At 41.6% G+C, this 19,997-nt stretch overlaps 1 protein-coding gene across 5 annotated transcripts; it reads right to left on the bottom strand.

The window, feature by feature from the left end:
• Positions 1 to 4,787: 4,787 nt before the first annotated feature.
• On the bottom strand, positions 4,788 to 19,042 carry LOC110502228 (AP-3 complex subunit mu-1). Of its 5 annotated transcripts, none has more exons than XM_021580096.3 (11): positions 18,335 to 19,038; positions 18,112 to 18,175; positions 16,934 to 17,120; positions 15,075 to 15,165; positions 14,776 to 14,947; positions 11,339 to 11,476; positions 11,117 to 11,202; positions 10,526 to 10,659; positions 10,197 to 10,404; positions 9,822 to 9,966; positions 4,788 to 5,585 (listed from the first exon to the last, which is right to left on the bottom strand). In XM_021580096.3, exons 3-11 carry the CDS (start codon positions 17,113 to 17,115, stop codon positions 5,485 to 5,487), a joined length of 1,257 nt encoding a protein of 418 aa, XP_021435771.3. In that variant the 5' UTR covers positions 17,116 to 17,120; positions 18,112 to 18,175; positions 18,335 to 19,038; the 3' UTR covers positions 4,788 to 5,484. The 5 variants fall into 5 exon arrangements, with proteins under 5 accessions (XP_021435771.3, XP_021435772.3, XP_021435774.3 ...); XM_021580097.3 differs by having other exon boundaries at positions 16,934 to 17,117; positions 18,335 to 19,005; XM_021580099.3 differs by lacking the exon at positions 18,112 to 18,175 and having other exon boundaries at positions 18,335 to 19,042.
• Positions 19,043 to 19,997: the final 955 nt, after the last annotated feature.

The following is a 19,997-nucleotide window of genomic DNA, read 5'->3' as shown; positions in this document are numbered from 1 at the left end:
GGGGCGGCCTGTCAGGAAGTCCCGGATCCAGTTACAGTTTGAGGTGTTTAGTCCGAGGGTCCTTAGCTTAGTGATGAGCTTTGAGGGCACTATGGTGAACACTGAGCTGTAGTCAATGAATAGCATTCTCACATAAGTGTTCCTTTTGTCCAGGTGGGAAAGGACAATGTGGAGTGCAATAGAGAGTGCATCATCTGTGGCTCTTCAAAAACAAGGACATTTCTAAGTGATCCCAAGCTTTTGAACAGTAGTGTACATAGACTTGAAATCCCTGGACACTTTAATAAATGGAACACTAGTCACTTCAATAATGTTTACATATTTTGCATTACTCATCTCATATGTATATACTGTTATCTATTCTACTGTATCTTAGTCTATGCCACTCTGACATTGCTCGTCCATATTTTTATATATTCTTAATTCTATTCCTTTACTTAGATTTGTGTGTATTGGGTATATGTTGTGATTTTTTTTGCTATTACTGCACTGTCAAGAGCTACAGTGCCTTGCGAAAGTATCCGCCCCCCTTGAACTTTGCGACCTTTTGCCACATTTCAGGCTTCAAACATAAAGATATAAAACTGTATTTTTTTGTGAAGAATCAACAACAAGTGGGACACAATCATGAAGTGGAACGACATTTATTGGATATTTCAAACTTTTTTAACAAATCAAAAACTGAAAAATTGGGCGTGCAAAATTATTCAGCCCCCTTAAGTTAATACTTTGTAGCGCCACCTTTTGCTGCGATTACAGCTGTAAGTCGCTTGGTATGTCTCTATCAATTTTGCACATCGAGAGACTGAAATTGTTTCCCATTCCTCCTTGCAAAACAGCTCGAGCTCAGTGAGGTTGGATGGAGAGCATTTGTGAACAGCAGTTTTCAGTTCTTTCCACAGATTCTCGATTGGATTCAGGTCTGGACTTTGACTTGGCCATTCTAACACCTGGATATGTTTATTTTTGAACCATTCCATTGTAGATTTTGCTTTATGTTTTGGATCATTGTCTTGTTGGAAGACAAATCTCCGTCCCAGTCTCAGGTCTTTTGCAGACTCCATCAGGTTTTCTTCCAGAATGGTCCTGTATTTGGCTCCATCCATCTTCCCATCAATTTTAACCATCTTCCCTGTCCCTGCTGAAGAAAAGCAGGCCCAAACCATGATGCTGCCACCACCATGTTTGACAGTGGGGATGGTGTGTTCAGGGTGATGAGCTGTGTTGCTTTTACACCAAACATAACATTTTGCATTGTTGCCAAAAAGTTCAATTTTGGTTTCATCTGACCAGAGCACCTTCTTCCACATGTTTGGTGTGTCTCCCAGGTGGCTTGTGGCAAACTTTAAATTACACTTTTTATGGATATCTTTAAGAAATGGCTTTCTTCTTGCCACTCTTCCATAAAGGCCAGATTTGTGCAATATACGACTGATTGTTGTCCTATGGACAGAGTCTCCCACCTCAGCTGTAGATCTCTGCAGTTCATCCAGAGTGATCATGGGCCTCTTGGCTGCATCTCTGATCAGTCTTCTCCTTGTATGAGCTGAAAGTTTAGAGGGACAGCAAGGTCTTGGTAGATTTGCAGTGGTCTGATACTCCTTCCATTTCAATATTATCGCTTGCACAGTGCTCCTTGGGATGTTTAAAGCTTGGGAAATATTTTTGTATCCAAATTCGGCTTTAAACTTCTTCACAACAGTATCTCGGACCTGCCTGGTGTGTTCCTTGTTCTTCATGATGCTCTCTGCGCTTTTAACGGACCTCTGAGACTATCACAGTGCAGGTGCATTTATACGGAGACTTGATTACACACAGGTGGATTGTATTTATCATCATTAGTCATTTAGGTCAACATTGGATCATTCAGAGATGCTCACTGAACTTCTGGAGAGAGTTTGCTGCACTGAAAGTAAAGGGGCTGAATAATTTTGCACGCCCAATTTTTCAGTTTTTGATTTGTTAAAAAAGTTTGAAATATCCAATAAATGTCGTTCCACTTCATGATTGTGTCCCACTTGTTGTTGATTCTTCACAAAAAAATACAGTTTTATATCTTTATGTTTGAAGCCTGAAATGTGGCAAAAGGTCGCAAAGTTCAAGGGGGCCGAATACTTTCGCAAGGCACTGTAGAAACAAGCATTTTGCTACACCTAAAATAACATTTGCTAAACACGTGTATGTGACCAATACAATTTTATTTGGATGCATTTGCTTCAGGTTGTGTTTTGCCCAATATGAACTGACTGGAGTAATTTTCTTTCTAAGTGAGTACACTGAAGAAAAATATAAAACGCAGTTTCAGTTTCAGTTTCAAAACGCATGTGTTGGTCCCATATTTCATGAGCTGAAACAAAAGATCCAAGAAATGTTCCATACACATAAAGCGCATATTTCTCTCAAATGTTGTGCACAAATGTTTACAACCCTGTTCGTGATTAAACATGATCATTACACAGGTGGACCTTGTGCTGGGGACAATAAAAGGCCACTCTAAAATGTGCATTTTGTCACAATGCAATGCCAAAGATGTCTCAAGTTAAGGGAGAGTGCAATATACATTCTGAGTGCAGGAATGTCCAACAGAGCTGTTGCCAGATAATTTAATATACATTTCTCTACCATAAGCCACCTCCAACATTGTTTTAGAGAATTTGGCAGTACTTCCAATCGGCCTCACAGCTGCAGACCACGCGTTACCACGCCAGTCCACGACCTCCACATCCAGCTTCTTCACTTGTGGGATTGTCTGAGACCAGAAAGCCAGACAGCTGATGAAACTGTGGGTTTGCACAACCGAAGAATGTCTGCAAACTGTCAGTAACTGTCTCAGGTAAACTAATCTGTGTGCTCGTTGTCCTCACCAGGGTCTTGACCTGATTGATTGCTAGAAAAGTGTGCTCTTTACTGATTAATCCCGGTTTCAACTGTACCGGGCAGATAGCTTCATGTGGGTCAGCGGTTTGCTGATGTCGAAGTTGTGAACAGAGTGTCCCTTGGTGGCGGTGAGGTTATGGTATGGGCAGGCGTAAGCTTGCAATTTATCAATAGCAATTTGAACGCACAGAGATTCCATCACAAACATTGGCACAGACACACGATACTATACATTCAGATGGATTTAGTATTGTAGATATGTGGTAGTGGTGGAGTAGGAGCCTGAGGGCACACAGTGTGTTGTGAAATCTGTGAATGTATTGTAATATTTTTTTTTAAAAATGGTATAAATTGCCTTAAATTTTGCTGGACCCTATTGGGGATCCATAATAAATAAATGCAAATACCGAGACGCAATCCTGAGGCTCATTGTCGTGCTAAACATCCGCTGCCATCACCTTGATTCAGCATGATAATGCTTGCGTGTAGTACACAATTCCTGGAAGCTGAAAATGGCCCAGTTCTTTCATGGCAAGCATCCTCACCAGACATATCACCCATTGAGGACGTTTGGGATGCTCTGGATCGATGTGAACAACAGCGTGTTCCAGTTCCCGCCAATATCCAGCAACTTCGTACAGCCATTGAAGATGAGTGGGTCAACAGCCTGATCAACTCTATGCAAAGGAGATGTTGTGCTTATCTTTATATTTTTTGTTCAGTGTAGATAAGTTGTTTCTGAACACTTCTAAATTAATCCTGAAAAATGCCATGATGATCATTGTGCCTCTAACTTTCTCACTCATCAGTATTCATTATTATGCATAATCATGGTAGCATCCACATTAACCACATTACTCTAACCCTCTATGGGAAAATGTCTATTGTGCATCAGGCATAACAAATTCCAGATGGCACATTTCATTCCTTGGAACTTACGTGGGAACGTAAGCATTTGGTTTCCAATTGGTCCAAGTGAACATTTTGCCTGTTCTGTGAATGTACATTTTAGTTTGCAGGGAGGTTTTAAAAACATTATTTGAATAATAAAATAATTTGGTAATAAAATAAGTTTGAGAACATTCTAAAATGTTGTGACCCCAAACTTTCACTAAGACTTTTAATTACACTGCTAGCTTACATTTGGGATAACTGTACTGAACTCCAAGCACCCGGCTCATGGAAACTAATTTAAGCATTAAATCATGCAAACATAAATGTTTTATTGTGGCATGCCGTCCCGTCAGTGACATTCTAACCTATGATCTTCTTGACTTCATCCGTGCATTTCGTCCACTGCACCACCAGGAAGGAGCTAGCATGCCATGTTTTTTTTAACTCATACAAAGCTGTTCATTTTAGTCTATTCAAACAGAACCCATTTCAAAGAAAACAAGTTCAGGCCAACACACCTGAACACATTGAACAAGATAGAGGATAGAGAGTTTTGTTGATGATGAGAATTAATGTTGTTACAAAATATTTGCTTTTAGTTTTTATGGCAAGTTTTCTTAATGTTCTGAGAACATGCCTTTAAATAGAACCATGAGGAAACCTGCAGAAAACATTATGCTGAAGTACTGAAATTTCCACAGAAGAACACTGTTTCTTAATGTTCTCTGAACTTTGAGAACATTTCCAATGTCAAACAAGTTGGAGAATGTTCCTAGAACATTACCAAAATTGAAATTAAATGTAACCATGTTTGAACTTTTAGGAAACGTTGTGTTAAAGTAATGAAAAACAAAGAAAATATTTTTTTTTTGTCAAGTTCTTTAACTGTGCTGACAACGTTCCAAAGCCAAGCAACTACCCTGCACCATTCCCAGAAGGTTGTGGGAAGGTTGTAGGCAAAATAACATTAGGACAACCAAAAGTCCCTGGTGAGAACGGCAAATAAAATGCAGTAGTGACTTTATGCATATTTATTAATACTTGCAGTAATTGTTAGCTTGTATATTAATTAACACCATGTATGACCAAATGAGATTCCACTCTTGGTTGCAGTTACTCAGCATTAGAGGGTTATTAGTCATAAAATGGTCAAAAATTATGCTTTATATAAAACTAGATATTAAATCTTTACCTGCTAAAGCAGAGAAATAGAAGATAGAAAGAGGGGAGATGAGTGAGCAAGACAGACAGAAAGCGAGAGGTGGGCTGTGCTGGAACACAGTGAGATTCCGTAGAGGTTATTTAATTCCAGATACAGGAGAAATAATAGGGTGATTGTCTAAAACAATTCCCTTCGCAGACCAACAACTCCATTCCATCCAAATAATAAACATTTAAATAAACAAAGTTATTTAATACAGGCTCTGTCCCTAATCTAGAAGGAGTATAGGGGTATAAAAAGGCATAAGGTAGAAGGGTTGACACTGGGCATGTAAAAAGCTCAATTCAGTTTGCTGTTGCAGAGCCACAACAGTCTGCTGTGACAGTGAACCTTTTTACAAGTTTCAGACATTTGTCATAATGGACCGATCATGGCTCTGAACTACAAATAGAGATCATAATAGTTGACAGCCAGCGTGTCTAAGAGTTGACCTTTGACCCAGAGCATTAGGCACGTTGGCTAGTTGACCTATGACCTTTAGGTTTCACTCTTCAAGTCCGCACCTGGAACTTCCCAGCCTTGGTGATGTATTTAACCCCTTTAAAAGGCTTGTACTTCTCACCAAACATATCCAGCCTGTTCACCTTCAGTCCTAAAACACAGGTAGCATAAACGCATCACCATTTGTTTTGCTCTGTACTGAATTTTCTTTATCTTGACATTTTGACCGCTAACATGCACTATTTTTGGGGAATGTATTAACAGTGGACAAATAAACAACATACTAAAAGATTGTTTTTGGGTTAACTATATCATGGATTTACCATAAACTTTACAGTTACCATATATTTACACATTTATCAAAACGCCTATACTGTAACATTTATTGACACACATATTCTCCATTGAGTCTGAGGTTTATTAGGTACACCCATTTATACTGAACAAAAATGTATGTAAAGTGTTGGTCCCATGTTTCATGAGCTGAAATAACGGATCATAGAAATTTTTCAAATGCACAAAAAGCTTCTCTCAAATTTTGTGCACAAATTTGTTCAAATCCCTGTTAGTGAGCATTTCTCCTTTGCCAAGAATATCCATCCATCTGACAGGTGTGGCATATCAAGAAGCTGGAAAAGTGTGCTCTTCACAAATTAATCCCGGTTTCAACTGTACCGTGAAGATGTGAACAGAGTGCTCCATGATGGCAGTGGTGTTATGGTATGGGCAGGCATAAGCTACGGAAAACAAACACCATGTGCATTCCAATTGCCATCGATAAAATGCAAGAGATACCATGGCGAGATCCTGAGGCTCATTGTCGTGCCAAACATCCGCTGCAATTACCTTGATTCAGCATGATAATGCACATCCCCATGTAGCAAGGATCTTACACAATTCCTGGATGCTGAAAATGTCCCAGTTCTTCCATGCCCTGCATACTCACCAGGCATGTCACATATTGAGCATGTTTGGGATGTTCTGGATCAACGTGTACGACAGCGTGTTCTAGTTCCCGACAATATCCAGAAACTTAGCACAGCCATTGAAGAGAAGTGAACATTCCACAGGCAACAATCAACAGCCTGATCAACTCTATGCAAATGAGACGTGTCACGCTGCATGAGGAAAATGGTGGTCACACTTGATACTGACTGGTTTTCTGATGAAACACCCCTTTTTTTAAAAGGTATCTGTGACCAACAGATGCATATCTGTAGTCCCAGTCATGTGAAATCCATAGATTGGGGCCTACTTTACTTATATGAACTGTACAGTGGTTCCTCCTTTAAAAAGTTGTGAGCTTACGCCGCGGGACTTAGAGGAAATTTGTGGTTTAGTACGGTACCCTGCTTCACCACTTTATTGCTCCAGACCAGCGCAATGGGGAGTTAGAGAACTGATTATGCTTTTGGGCCCCACTGTGTCTCTGACAATGAATGGGCGACAAACCTAAATAGAAACTGATAATTGTGCACATCTTCAGTATTACTTCCTAAAACTGTTGTTACACAAAGGTTTTTATTATTTTATTGTTTAGGATTATTTTGCTCTTACTGAAGTACTGTATGCCACTCCCAACCGGTCACATTGTACAGTTCTTGAGTGGCGCAATGGTCTAAGACACTGCATAGCTGTGTTACAGATGCTGCTTCAATACCTGTGGTGGGCTCAACTGAGAGACCCATGAGATGACTGTAGGTTTTTGGTTTTTCTCCCTCTAAAAACAGAAATAAATCTTCCTAAATAACAAACTGGCTTGATTTACAAATTAGTAACAATGTCTCACTCCATGTTCAAGAATGTCCTTTTTCCTCGCTCATTTTATGTTATTTGAAAACGAATTCTCCAAAATATTGTTATTTTTAAACAAAGTGACTATTATTATTAATTTAGAATGATATAAAAGCCCGTTGGATATTCTCACATATATATTATTAACCCTGTTATTAGCAGGACAATATATATTGGTTACAGCTCCCGAGTAGAGCACAATGGGACTGCATTGCAGTTTTCCAGCTGTATCCACTGAAAGCGCGCGAGATTCAAGGCACAAGGGCAGGGGGCACGGGATGGGCCGCAGAGCCGCGCACAGAAGACCGACCTAGCCCATGGGGAAGGGAGGAGGAAGGGGGTGGACACCCACCCTGCCACACTGGCAACACTTTAAGGGGCATTGCACTAATAATGGCGCTGACTAGGGAAACGTTCCCGCTGTTCTGTTCTTAGTGCCAGTCTGCAGGTTCAAACTAAAGCAATGTAAATAATAAATGGCATCTTTATGCTTTCATTCATAAAATAATAAAAATACTCTTTCAAAATGCTGATGTTTATTTAGTTATGGATCCATAACGAATTACTACGGGAATAAATATCACTGAATTACAGAAATATCCTCCAATCCTCTTATATGTAATTATTGGCGGAGAGTCACATATTTTTTAGATATACTGTAGGCTTACCGTAGGCGACGAGAGTCTCACTAGTATTGAGTAATGTGCTGTTAAAAGTGGTGTAGGTCTTATTTAAAGAGGATTTATTTAACTAGGCAAGTCAGTTAAGAACAAATTGTTATTTACAAGAACAGCCTACTCCTTCCGCCTCGTCGGGGAATTGAACCCCGGTATCCTGCGCACCCGCAGGACACTACATTCTTTAGCTAAATAGACCAGTACTGTACCCCCGACCATCACGTTGTACAGCGTCATATTTCCCGTCCCCATCCTAACGGAAACCCAGAGGGTTTTTCATTTTCCTTGGAATAGAACCTCCATAATATTAAATCAAATGAATTAAGCAAGTACCAGTCAAAAGTTTGGACAAACCTACTCATTCCAGGGTTTTTCTTTATTTTTACTATTATTCTACAATGTAGAAGTGAAGACATCACAACTATGAAATAACACATATGGAATCAGTTAAGGTACAAATTCTTATTTACAATGCTAGTTAGTGCTAGTTTGACCCCCAGAGGGCATCTTTGAGAAGCATTTGGTAGCCTTCAATAAGGCCTGTACTAGAGATTGCGGGCACGCGGGAGACAGGGGTTCAATTCGCCAACGGGGAAAAACTAGCACTAACGAGCATTAATGGTACCAGTGGTTCACACTTAAAAAACGTGCCATAAAATTCTGTGGCACCATGCAAGCTGCACTGCAACTTTTAAAAGATTGTAAAATTGTAACAATAAAATCTTTGAAATTGTTGCATGTTGCATTTATATATTTTTTTCAGTGTAGTGCAGTGTAGGATGCCCCTATGTCTCCAGAACAACCTGAATTTTTCAGGGAACGGAAGTGCTGCGCAATTGGTACCAAGAGGACCTAACATGTGCCAGGAAAATATTCCCCACACCATTACACCACCAGCCTGTAACAAGGCAGGATGTGGCAATGGACTCATGATACTTACACCAAATCCGGACTGCCATCAGCATGACTCATCAGGAGCTGGGATTCGTCAGAGGAGGCAATGTTTTTCCACTATTCAATTGTCCAGTGTTGGTGATCACGTGCCCACTGCAGCTGCTTCTTCTTGTTTTTAGCTGATAGGAGTGGAACCCGGTGTGGTTGTCTGCTTCAATAGCCCAAGGACTGACGAGTTGTGCATTCTGAGATGCCGTTCTCAGAATTTGTACTGCACCGTTATTAGCTTATTTGTGACTTGCATGTTAGCTTGCATTTATCCTTTGACCTCTCATCAACGAGCTGTTTTCGCCCACAGGACTGCCACTGCCTGGATGTTTTTATTTTGTCTTACCATTCTCTGTAAACCCTAGACACTGTCGTGCATGAAAAGTCCAAGGGGTCGGCCATTTCTGAGATACTAGAACTGGCGTGCCTGGCACCGACGATCATACCTCGCTTAGGTCACTCGTTTTGCCCATTCTCAACGTCCAATCGAACAGTAACTGAATGCCTTGATGCCTGTCTGACTGCTTTATTTATATAGCAAGCCACAGCCACGGCTCACTGTCTGTAGGAGTGAACCATTTTCGTGAACTGGTGAACTGGGTGGTGTACCTAATAAACTGAGTATACATTGATATTTAGCATGCAGTATTACTATGGCAATACAACCTTTTACAGAGCATGTTACTACCCCCAACACCATAAACTTTACTGCCAAGACACAGATTAGCTTAATTCCAAATTTACCCCTAGCACCTATTACTGAGCCACTCATAGATCTATGAAAATTGGATCAATGGAAGCAATATGGTCACATTTCAACAGTCAATAAGGAGGCAAGACTAAACTATTACCATAAGACTTCTACTTATCCAATTCCTCCAGATCTACAAGGGGGCTAGGTAGTAGGAACCGATTTGGAATAACCCAACAATCGGGAGAGGCTGAAAGGGACAAAAGTTACAGGTCAGGGGTACCTGATATTGCAAGTTGCTGTATATTCAGGTCGATGTTCAGACTGGGGTTCTCCTCTGGTTTGGGGGCTCCAGCCTGCAGACTCAGACTACCTCGCAAGTTAGGAAGCTTCTGTGGGTTCAACTTTCCAATGTCCCACACCAACAACTAGAGAGAAGAGAGCGCGGGAGAGAGAGAGAGAAAGAAAAAGAGAGAGAAGGGGGGGGTAGGTTCAGGGATACTTGTGAGATGGAGAAGTTTGTTAATAGTAATGTCTGCTGATTTGCTGTTTACCTGGTCTAACGTGGAAATAGGGTCGTAGGTATAGCTACTCTGTGTAGTGGTTAGGCTCAGGGGTTAGAGGTTACAAGGTAACAGGGTAGTAGGCGTGTAGTTACCTTTGTACCATTGTCATATGTGTAACTGCCATGTGTGGCAGTCAGATTGATGCTGAGGATAGTTTTGGGCAAGTGGACCGTGACCATCACCCCTTCGACCGTCTTCCCCATGGTCTGCTTCGGTCCAACGGTCACGTCCAGACGGCCATCAGAACCACACTCAAAGAAACTGATGCTCTGCTTCACATACACTGGGATGGCTACAAGACTGCATAGAATATAACAGAATAAATAGATTACCAATACTATTATTAAACTGGGATGGCTACCAGACTGAAAATAATAGACATGGTAGTGCTAGGATTAGGGGTCAGAGTTTAAAGCCTTACTTCTGTGCATTGACGTGATAGGTCATTAGGGTGAAGTTCCCATCAGGGGGAATGAAGGAGAGGACGCGCTCAGATTCCCAGAGTTTATAGCGAACACATGGGTGGAAACTCACATCGTCAAGGAGACGAGGATTCTGCAAAGACAAAATGCAGTATGAATAGACCATACTCTGTGTGTGGGAAGGGAAATGCCTAGTTAGTTGCACAACTGAATGCATTCAGCCAAAATGTGTCAGGCTGCCTTAATCGATGTCCACAGCACCGGGGAGCAGTTGTTGTTGGGGGTTTACTGCCTTGCTCAAGGGCAGAGCGGCGATATTTTTCCACTTTCCTGGCTCGGTGATTCGAACCAGCAACCTTTTGGTTACTGGCCCAGCGCTCTTAACCGCTAGGCTACCTGCCACCCGTGTGTGTGTGTGTGTATGTGTGTGTGGTCAATTTGAATTGAAGGAAATCATTTCAAGAAGTAACTTTCAAAAGTTATTTATTATTTCCATTTTTTTATTAAAAAGTTAAATCACTTCCTGAAATGACTACCTTCAATTCGAATGGACCCCAACCCTGATATAGTGTGTGTGTGTGGGGGCCCACCATGAAGGAGAGTGTGAGGTCGGGCATACCAGACAGCTTGACACACGCCTCGACCACGCCCTGGATCTCTGCAAACACTGTTGTACCTGTTAACCAATCATAACACAGCTTACAGACGACACACACACACACAAACTCCTGATGCCTGACCTTTAACCTCTGGATCTGAATTCCGGGATCTCTGCACCGTGGTGCCGGTGGACAAGTCAGTACTGCTCCTACCTGATTGGTCCAGGATAGCGTCAATCTCCTCCACCACGTCAAAGTAAGCTTCATTATTGGTGTACCTCACTCCGGCCCGCCTCCACGGGATGGTCGACGGCTGACCAGTTGGCAACGTGTCTCCAACGTTACTGGTCCCTGGAACACACACACACACACACACACACACACTTTTTAAACTAACTCATAACATACGCTGCTGCTACAGTTTATTATCTATCCTGTTGCCTAGTCACTTTATCTCGACCTACAGTGCTTTTAGAAAGTTCACACCCCTTGACTTTTTCCACATTTTGTTGTGTTATAAAGTGGGATTAAAATGGATTTGTCATTTTTTGTCAACGACCTACACAAAATACTCTAATGTCAAAGTGGAAGAATATTTAAAACAATTTAATGGAAAATAAAACACTAATATTTCTTCATTAGATAAGTATTCAGCCCCCTGAGTTAATACATGTTAGAGTCACGTTTAGCAGCGATTATAGCTGTAAGAGCTTTTGCACAGCTGGATTGTATGACATTTGCCCATTATTAAAAAAATTATTCAAGCACTGTCAAGTTGGATGTTGATCATTGCAAAACAGTCATTTTCAAGTCTTGCCATACATTTTTAAGCCGATTTAAGTCAAAACTGTAACTAAGTTACTCAGGAACATTCAATGTTGCCTTGGTAAGCAGACTAAACCAAGTTTCCTCTATAATTTTGCCTGTGCTAAGCTCTTTTCCGTTTCTTTTTATCCTAAAAAACTCCTTAGTCCTTGCCGATGACAAGCCACCACCATGCTTGAAAATATGAAGAGTGGTACTCAGTGAAGTGTTGGATTTGCCCCAAACATCACACTTTGTATTCAGGATAAAAAAGTGCATTTCCTTGCCTCTTTTTTTGCAATATGTACTTAAGTGCCCTGTTGCAAACAGGATGCATGTTTTGGAATATTTGGAATCTGTACAGGCTTCATCCATTTCACTCTGTCATTTATGTTAATATTGTAGAGTAACTACAATGTTTTTAATCCATCCTCAGTTATCTCCCATCCCAGCCATTAAACTCTTTTAAAATCACCATTGACCTTATGGTGAAATCCCTGAGCGATTTCCTTCCTCTCCGGCAACTGAGTTAGGAAGGGCGCCTGTATCTTTGTAGTGACTGGGTGTATTGATACACCATCCAAAGTATAATTAATAACAGCCATGCTCAAAGGGAAACTCTACCAATAGGTAGGTGCCCTTCTTTGTGAACCGCCAGAAGAGGACTGGCCACTCCTCATAGCCTGGTTCCTCTCTAGGTTTCTTTCTAGTTTCTGGCCTTTCTAGGGAGTTTTTCCTAGCCACCATGCTTCTACACCTGCATTGCTTGCTGTTTGGGGTTTAGGCTGGGTTTCTGTACAGCACTTTGTGACAGCAGCTGATGTAAGAAAGGCTTTATAAATAAATTAGATTGATTGAGGTTTATCGGTGCAATTTTTACTGCCAAATAACTTTTTCAGCTAGCTGGCCGTAAAAATTGCACTGATAAACAACGGGGAATTGTAGTCTCCTCGTCCTTCTGCAACTTGCCTGCCAATGCATGCTTGTCACTACCAAGCACCCAAGCTAACTGACAAAAGTTGGCTAGATTGCTATACTTCCAAACAGAAATGAGAAAACACCTCACTCTGACCATTTTACTCGCAGAAGCAGAACTGGTTAGGCTGTTTACATGTTGTTATCTAAAGCATTGACTAACTATTACTTTTTTTTGCCTACGTTTACTGACACCAGTCATATTCAGCGGTTGTTGAGCATTTGTAAATGTATCAGTTGTTCTGCGCTCTGCCACAGGTTGTGATACAGCCTGGGATCGAACCAGGGTCTGTAGTGACGCCTCTAGTACTAAGATGCAGTGCCTAAGACCGAAACGCTGGCCTATTAGCCACATTATGACTGACTTGTGATCATTGACAGACAAAGTACTGTCAGTTCCACTTTAAACTCTAGGTCCCCGTTACTTTGTGTGCTAAATGTGAAATGTTTTTTGCAATGTGAAGTAATAGTAATAGATTTATCTTGGGAAATGCTTAACGGTTGTGTCTTTGTATTGTTATGATTGGAACCTACTGGCTTTTTATGTCCCAGTGTATGGACTGCTTATCCTTTAACATAATGCAGTGTGTAACTGCTGTCTTTCCCTCAGCCCTATGCAGTGGTGTAGTGGTGCCTGGAGAAGTGGGTATAAGCTAATTTTGCCAAAAGGTTCCCAAACGGTCTGAAAAAAAAAAAATGAAAAAATAAAGGATTTTTTATATATTTTTTCAGATTTTCACTCTCAAAATTACGCATTTTTTAAATAGAAATAACTAAAGTTTGATCCAAGTCCACAACAATGCTTAAACCACATCAATCTGATTGGGTGGGCCTGTCAGGTCCTGGCTCCCCAGTGGGTGGGTCTTTGTCCACCCAGGAGCATCCATGTCTATGCCCCTGATGCAAATGGCGCATGATGACAATTGCAGCAACACAAATAACACTTCGGACTAAACTGTTTCAATATCTGGTTTGCATAACCATTGTTGCCTAAGTTAGCATTTACTGGCGGTTATCATTAGTTGAAACATCTTTCCTACCCTACCGGCTACCGATGTCATTCTTCTGTGAGCTGTTCCATGCCAAAACCTGCAGGCAGCAAGAGCTACACACTCTTGCTGCCTGCAGATGATATTTTGCTGAAACTAGGCTGTGTGCATGTGAATATATTTCACGTGCTTTGTGATTGGGGCAGTAGGGTAGCCTAGTGGTTAGGGTAGCCTAGTGGTTAGAGCGTTGGACTAGTAATCGAAAGGTTGCAAGTTCAAATCCCAGAGCTAAGGTTTGTACCTTGGTTTGTACCAAGGTCAGCTCGGGGAAAGGTTGCAAGTTCAAATCCCAGAGCTAAGGTTTGTACCTTGGTTTGTACCAAGGTCAGCTCAGGGATTTGAACTTGCAACCTTTCGATTACTAGTCCAACAAATCTGTCGTTCTGCCCCTGAACAGGCCCACTGTTCCTAGGCCGTCATTGAAAATAAGAATTTGTTCTTACTGACTTGCCTAGTTAAATAAAGGTTATAAATAAATAAATACATTAGTAACACACTACGCCGTCATGGATTAAAATCCTGCAGCGTACGCAAAGTCCCCCTGCTCAAGCCAGCGCATGTCCAGGACCGTGTAGTCTACTTTAAAAATTGTGTAGTCTACTTTGTGCATTATTTCTCTATTGTACTACATAATTGATCAGTCATATACCTCCACTACACTACTTTGATATCAGTAGGGATTAAGAAGTGAGTATACGCAATGCCCACTGAAAAAAGTTTCTAACCGACTTGTCAAAACTATAGTTTGTTAACAAGAAATTTGTGGAGTTGTTGAAAAACGAGTTTTAATGACTCCAACCTAAGTGTATGTAAACTTCCGACCTGTCAGTGTGTTGACAACAGATCGGAGGATGGTGGGTGGTCTGATCATCTCTTTGAGGACGTTAGATTCAGTTGCCAGGGGAAACCCGTTGTCAAGCATCTCCTCCAACAGCTCATACACCATCACCATGTGGTCCTTGACTACTGTCTCCGAACACTCCCCAAAGTAGTCCTGCAGAAAAAAAACGCACACACACACACTTAAACATTACTGGTTATAAAATAGTTAACTAATCCAGGTTGAACTAGTCAGGTTGAACTAATCCTGGCAATCTGTCAGGTTTAGAGTTGTGTCAGACCTGGATCATCTCTGCGACGCGGTGCAGGAACTCAATGACAAACAGCGGAGGAACCTCAGTCTGGATGACAGAGAGGAAGAACAGCTTGTCCCTGTAATAATAAAATGTGTGAAGCAACGTTCATACATTGTATATAAAACAAATGTTATAAAAAAAACACACTAATAAAGACAGACCTTAAAACTGTCTGTCTTGAGTGAGCAGGTTTTTATATTGGCTTTGGATATATGACGGTTTCTTAAATAGTGATATAAATTCTAATAAAATAACTTGTAGATGATGAGGTGTGAGTGTGCGTCCTGTAGCTGTTGAAGTGTGTGTGTGTGTGTGTGTGTGCGAGCGTGTCTTTCTATGCATACATACAGTGCATTCAGAAAGTATTCAGACCCCTTGACTTTTCCCACATTTTGTTAGCCTTTTTCTAAAATTGATTAAATGATTTGTTTCCCCTCAAATCTACACACAATACCCCACAATGACAAAGCGAAAACAGGTTTTTAGAAATTACCTTATATAAGCAAGTATTCAGACCCTTAGCTATGAGACTCAAAATTGAACTCTGGTGCATCCTGTTCCCATTGATCATCCTTGAGATGTGTCTACAACTTGGAGTCCACCTGTGGTAAATTCAATTGATTGGACATGATTTGGAAAGGCACACACCTGTCTATATAAGATCCCACAATTTACAATGCATGTCAGAGCAAAAATCAAGCCATGAGGTTGAAGGAATTGTCCGTAGAGCTCCAAGACAGGATTGTGTCAAGGCACAGATCTGGGGAAGGGTAGAAAACATTTCTGCAGCATTGAAGGTTGCCAAGAACACAGTGGCCTCGTCATTCTTAAATGGAAGACGTTTGGAACCACCAAGTCTCTTCCTAGAGTTGGTTGCCTGGACAAACTGAGCATTCGGGGGAGAAGGGCCTTGGTCAGGGAGGTGACCAAGAACCTGAATGTCACTGACAGAACTCCAAGGTTCTTCTGGAAGGTTCTCCCATCTCCACAGAAGAACAACCATCTCTGCAGCACTCCACCAATCAGACCAGACGGAAGCCACTCCTCAGAAAAAGGCACATAACAGCCCGCTTGGAGTTTGCCAAAAGGCACCTAAAGGACTTCTCAGACCATGAGGAACAAGATTCTCGGGTCTGATGAAACCAAGATTGAACTCTTTGGCCTGAATTGCCAAGCGTCACATCTGGAGGAAACCTGGCACCATCCCTACGATGAAGCATACCGTGGGGATGTTTTTCAGCGGCAGGGACTGGGAAACTAGTCAGGATCGAGGGAAAGATGTAGAGCGAGATCCTTGATGAAGTCCTGAGCGCTCTGGAGCAGGTTATTAGACTGGGGAGAAGATTCACCTTCCAACAGGACCCTAAGCACACAGCCAAGGCAACGCAGGAGTGGCTTTGGGACACATCTCTGAATGTCCATGAGTGGTCCTGCCAGAACCCGGACTTGAACCGGATTGAACATTTCTGGAGAGACCTGAAAATATCTGTGTAGCGATGCTCCCCATCAACCTGACAGAGCATGAGAAGATCTGTAGAGAAGAATGGGAGAAACTCCCCAAAGACAGGTGTTTCAAGCTTTTAGCATCCTACCCAAGAAGACTTGAGGCTGTAATTGCTGACAAAGGTGCATCAACACAGTACTGAGTAAAGGGTCTGAATACTTATGTAAATGTGATTTCTGTTTTATACATTTGCAAACATATCGAAAAAAAAAAAGTTTTTCACTAGTTCATTATGGAGTATTGTGTGTAGATTGATTAAGGGGAATAAGCCTGTAACGTAACAAAACGTGAAAAAAAATCAAGGGGTCTGAATACAGTCCTAATACACTGCATGCATGACCTGTAGATGCTGATGAGGTAGTGATGAGGGGTGTGTATGACAGGTGGAACGTCCTCAGGTTCCAGAGCCTTCTCTTTGGCTTCCAGGAAGTAGTCACACACCGACCGACTGACCACACTTTTCCAGTGCTTCTCCAGGAAGATCTCCCCTGAAGGGTTGATCAAGAACAGGCTGTTGATCATCTCTGCTGGTAGAGAGGGACAGGTGTTACACAGGTAGGTTTGTTTGTGTGTGTGTGTCCTATCGAGTGGCGCAGTGGTCTAAAGAGATTCTGGGTTCGAGTCCAGGCTCTGTCGTGACCGGGAGACCCATGGGGCGGCGCACAATTGGCACAGCGTTGTCCGGGTTAGAGGAGGGTTTGTCCGGCAGGGATGTCCTTGTCCCATCGCACTAGCGACTCCTGTGGCGGGCCGGGTGCAGTGCACGCTGACACTGGAGCAGTGTACTTGTTTCCTCCGACACATTGGTGCGGCTGGCTTCAGGGTAAAGTGGGCATTGTGGCTTGGTTTGATTGTGTTTTGGAGTACGCACAGCTCCCGACCTTCGCGTCTCCCGAGTCCATACGGGAGTTGCAGCAATGAGACAATACTAACTACCAATTGGAAGGGCTAAAAATAAATGAATATAAAGGTATGTTTGTGTGCTCACGGGTCCACAGCCCTAAGCCAAAGGTGTAACACATGTGTCCTACATTACATGGCTAGAGATATATTATCTACCCCGTGGATCAGATCAGTGGGATAGACAGGCCAGAACAGTACGACAGACCAGGGTTGTGTACAATGCACAATGAAATCACTGTCTTTCACTTTAGTTTGGTATGTGCCATGTTGCATCCAAGATGCAGAGACAAACTCCAGATGTCTAGAAGGGCTGTACAGCATAAAGTTGATCCATGATGATAAATATCATCCACTGTCAGATGTTAAAATCAAAGCCTAGTAGTCCACTGGCTAAATAGTTCAATCTGGTTATTAACTAGCTCATAAACTCTGCCTGCACCGATATGGACTCAACGAAGTTAGCCTAGCCTTGCAGCCTCGAGCACAGTGATCTAACTGTCTGCAACATTGTAGCCAGCAATCTTATTCTAGCTTGTGACATCAGCAAGATGAGTCTTGTTAAATAGGTTGATATAGCGGTTAAATTAGTTAAAGTGTATCAAAAAGTATCATTACCTGCTTTGTTCCAGTGCTAGTGGCAGGAATAGAACTGTGTTGCACTGTCAGAGTAGTCTGTCCACTATACACAGAAGCCTGATTTAATATGCACATTTCTACTCTTATCAGCACAATATACAACCTTTAAACATTACATAAAACCTTTGAACATTCAACCTCGACATTTGTGAATATCTGTGTGTAACATGCACTGACCGAAAAGCACAACATCAACTCTTACCAAAGTTCCTGTATTTCTAGTCAGGCACAATCGTCTGCAGGCAGCTAATATCCCGTTCAAAACAATTGGAATCTCGGAAATCTCCGACTCCGCAGCAGTCTAAGGCACTGCAGCGCTAGAGGCGTCACAACAGACCAGGGTTGTGTAATGTCACAACCGGCCGTGATCGGAAGTCCCATAATTAGCACAGCGTTATCCGGGTTGGTTCATCACGCTTTAGCGACTCACTAGTTACCATAGCCACAAAGTCAGAAACCCCGCCTATTTCTAAAACGTATCTTTTTAAAGTGTGATTGTAAACCTAACCTTAAATTAAGTCCAAAAATAAAAACACGTGTCATGATTTTGACTTTGTGGATGTGGTAGTCGTTGTATTGTCAGTGATTATTTTAAAGCCGTTTCCCCTGTCTAGATTCATTTTGATATTCTCATCTTTACTCAAGGAGGTCTCGGCGTAATCATTCATGGTGTCAGGCGAACCTAGTGCAAAGAAACTCCGACCGTTCGAGGAGAAAAAGGATAACGCATCAGAAAATTTAAAAAAAACTTCAGAGAAAGCTCCAAAGAGGAAAACTCCAGAGAGAACCTCGACCAAACCCAGGTAGCTAATAGCTATAGTAGCTAGTTGAATGCAGCTCTGCTGGGCATGGCTACTGACTACACACTAGTCTGGCTTCAAGAGTTTTCGCTAGCTGTATATGTCTGTTTGCCAAAACCTCGAAGGGAGGGGCTAGTCGGTGAACTCTGAATGTATCTAACTTATTCAGTTCAGAAATGTGTGCACACTGCTACACACGGAAATCATTATGAAGTATTAAGCCTTTGTGTTTTTTTTATTACATAAATACTTCACAATTCACAAAAGGTGATGTTAGAACAAAACGTATAGCTAAAATCTCTTAAGCCTGTGTTTGTTTACCACAGACCTTATTTTCTGCATTTATCGAAACACCCTACAAAAAAAACTACATTTTCCCATAGGTTTTGTTAAATGAACCACAAGAAGGCCAGCATCCCAACTGTTGACTTTGAGACTGGTGTTTTGCGGATACTATTTAATGAAGCTGCCAGTTGAGGACTTGTGAGGCGTCTGTTTCTCACTCAAACTAGACACTCCAATGTACTTGTCCTCTTGCTTAGTTGTGCACTGGGGCCTCCCATTCCTCTTTATATTCTGGTTAGGGACAGTTTGCGTTGCTCTGTGAAGGGAGTAGTACACAGCTTTGTATGTATCTTCCGTTTCTTGGCAATTTCTTGCATGGAATTTAGATTTTTTTCTCTGTAATTTAGGCCAATAGGGTGGACATTTGAGGGGGACATACAGACTAATAACATTAAACATTTATACAACTTTGAGTGTTTCAATTTATTTAGCTTTGCACCATAGTTTTTTCCACTAAAGAAATTGTCACTTCCTGAGTGTGGTGTCATTGTAGGAAGTGGGTTGTTTTCTTAAATGGAGAATTACAACAAACTAGCAAGATGGAAAGTGATATCAGGGACACACAGAACATCTTAAATGAATAATCAATAAAAAAATTGTGAAAACATTTTATTGATGAGAGGGAATTTAACTAGGACTACAAAATGCTTTGAATATTTTATGACTTTTATGGCTTCTATTTCTTGTGGAAGTTTATGATTAACACCTGGGGACAGAAAA

Source organism: Oncorhynchus mykiss, chromosome 23 (genome assembly GCF_057628025.1).
Source record: "Oncorhynchus mykiss isolate SJ-2025 chromosome 23, ASM5762802v1, whole genome shotgun sequence".
Lineage (NCBI taxonomy): Eukaryota > Metazoa > Chordata > Actinopteri > Salmoniformes > Salmonidae > Oncorhynchus > Oncorhynchus mykiss.
The sequence above is the reverse complement of the archived record's forward strand: the minus strand, read 5'-3'. Positions and strand labels throughout refer to the sequence as shown.

Excerpts from the sequence above, each read along its gene's own strand:
- LOC110502228 (XM_021580099.3), bottom strand. The coding sequence starts at position 17,115 with ATGATCAACAGCCTGTTCTTGATCAACCCTTCAGGGGAGATCTTCCTG. Across the intron at positions 11,203-11,338 it reads CGCTATCCTGGACCAATCAG|GTACAACAGTGTTTGCAGAG; the intron begins GTAGGAGCAGTA and ends ATTGGTTAACAG. Across the intron at positions 9,967-10,196 it reads CATATGACAATGGTACAAAG|TTGTTGGTGTGGGACATTGG; the intron begins GTAACTACACGC and ends TCTTCTCTCTAG.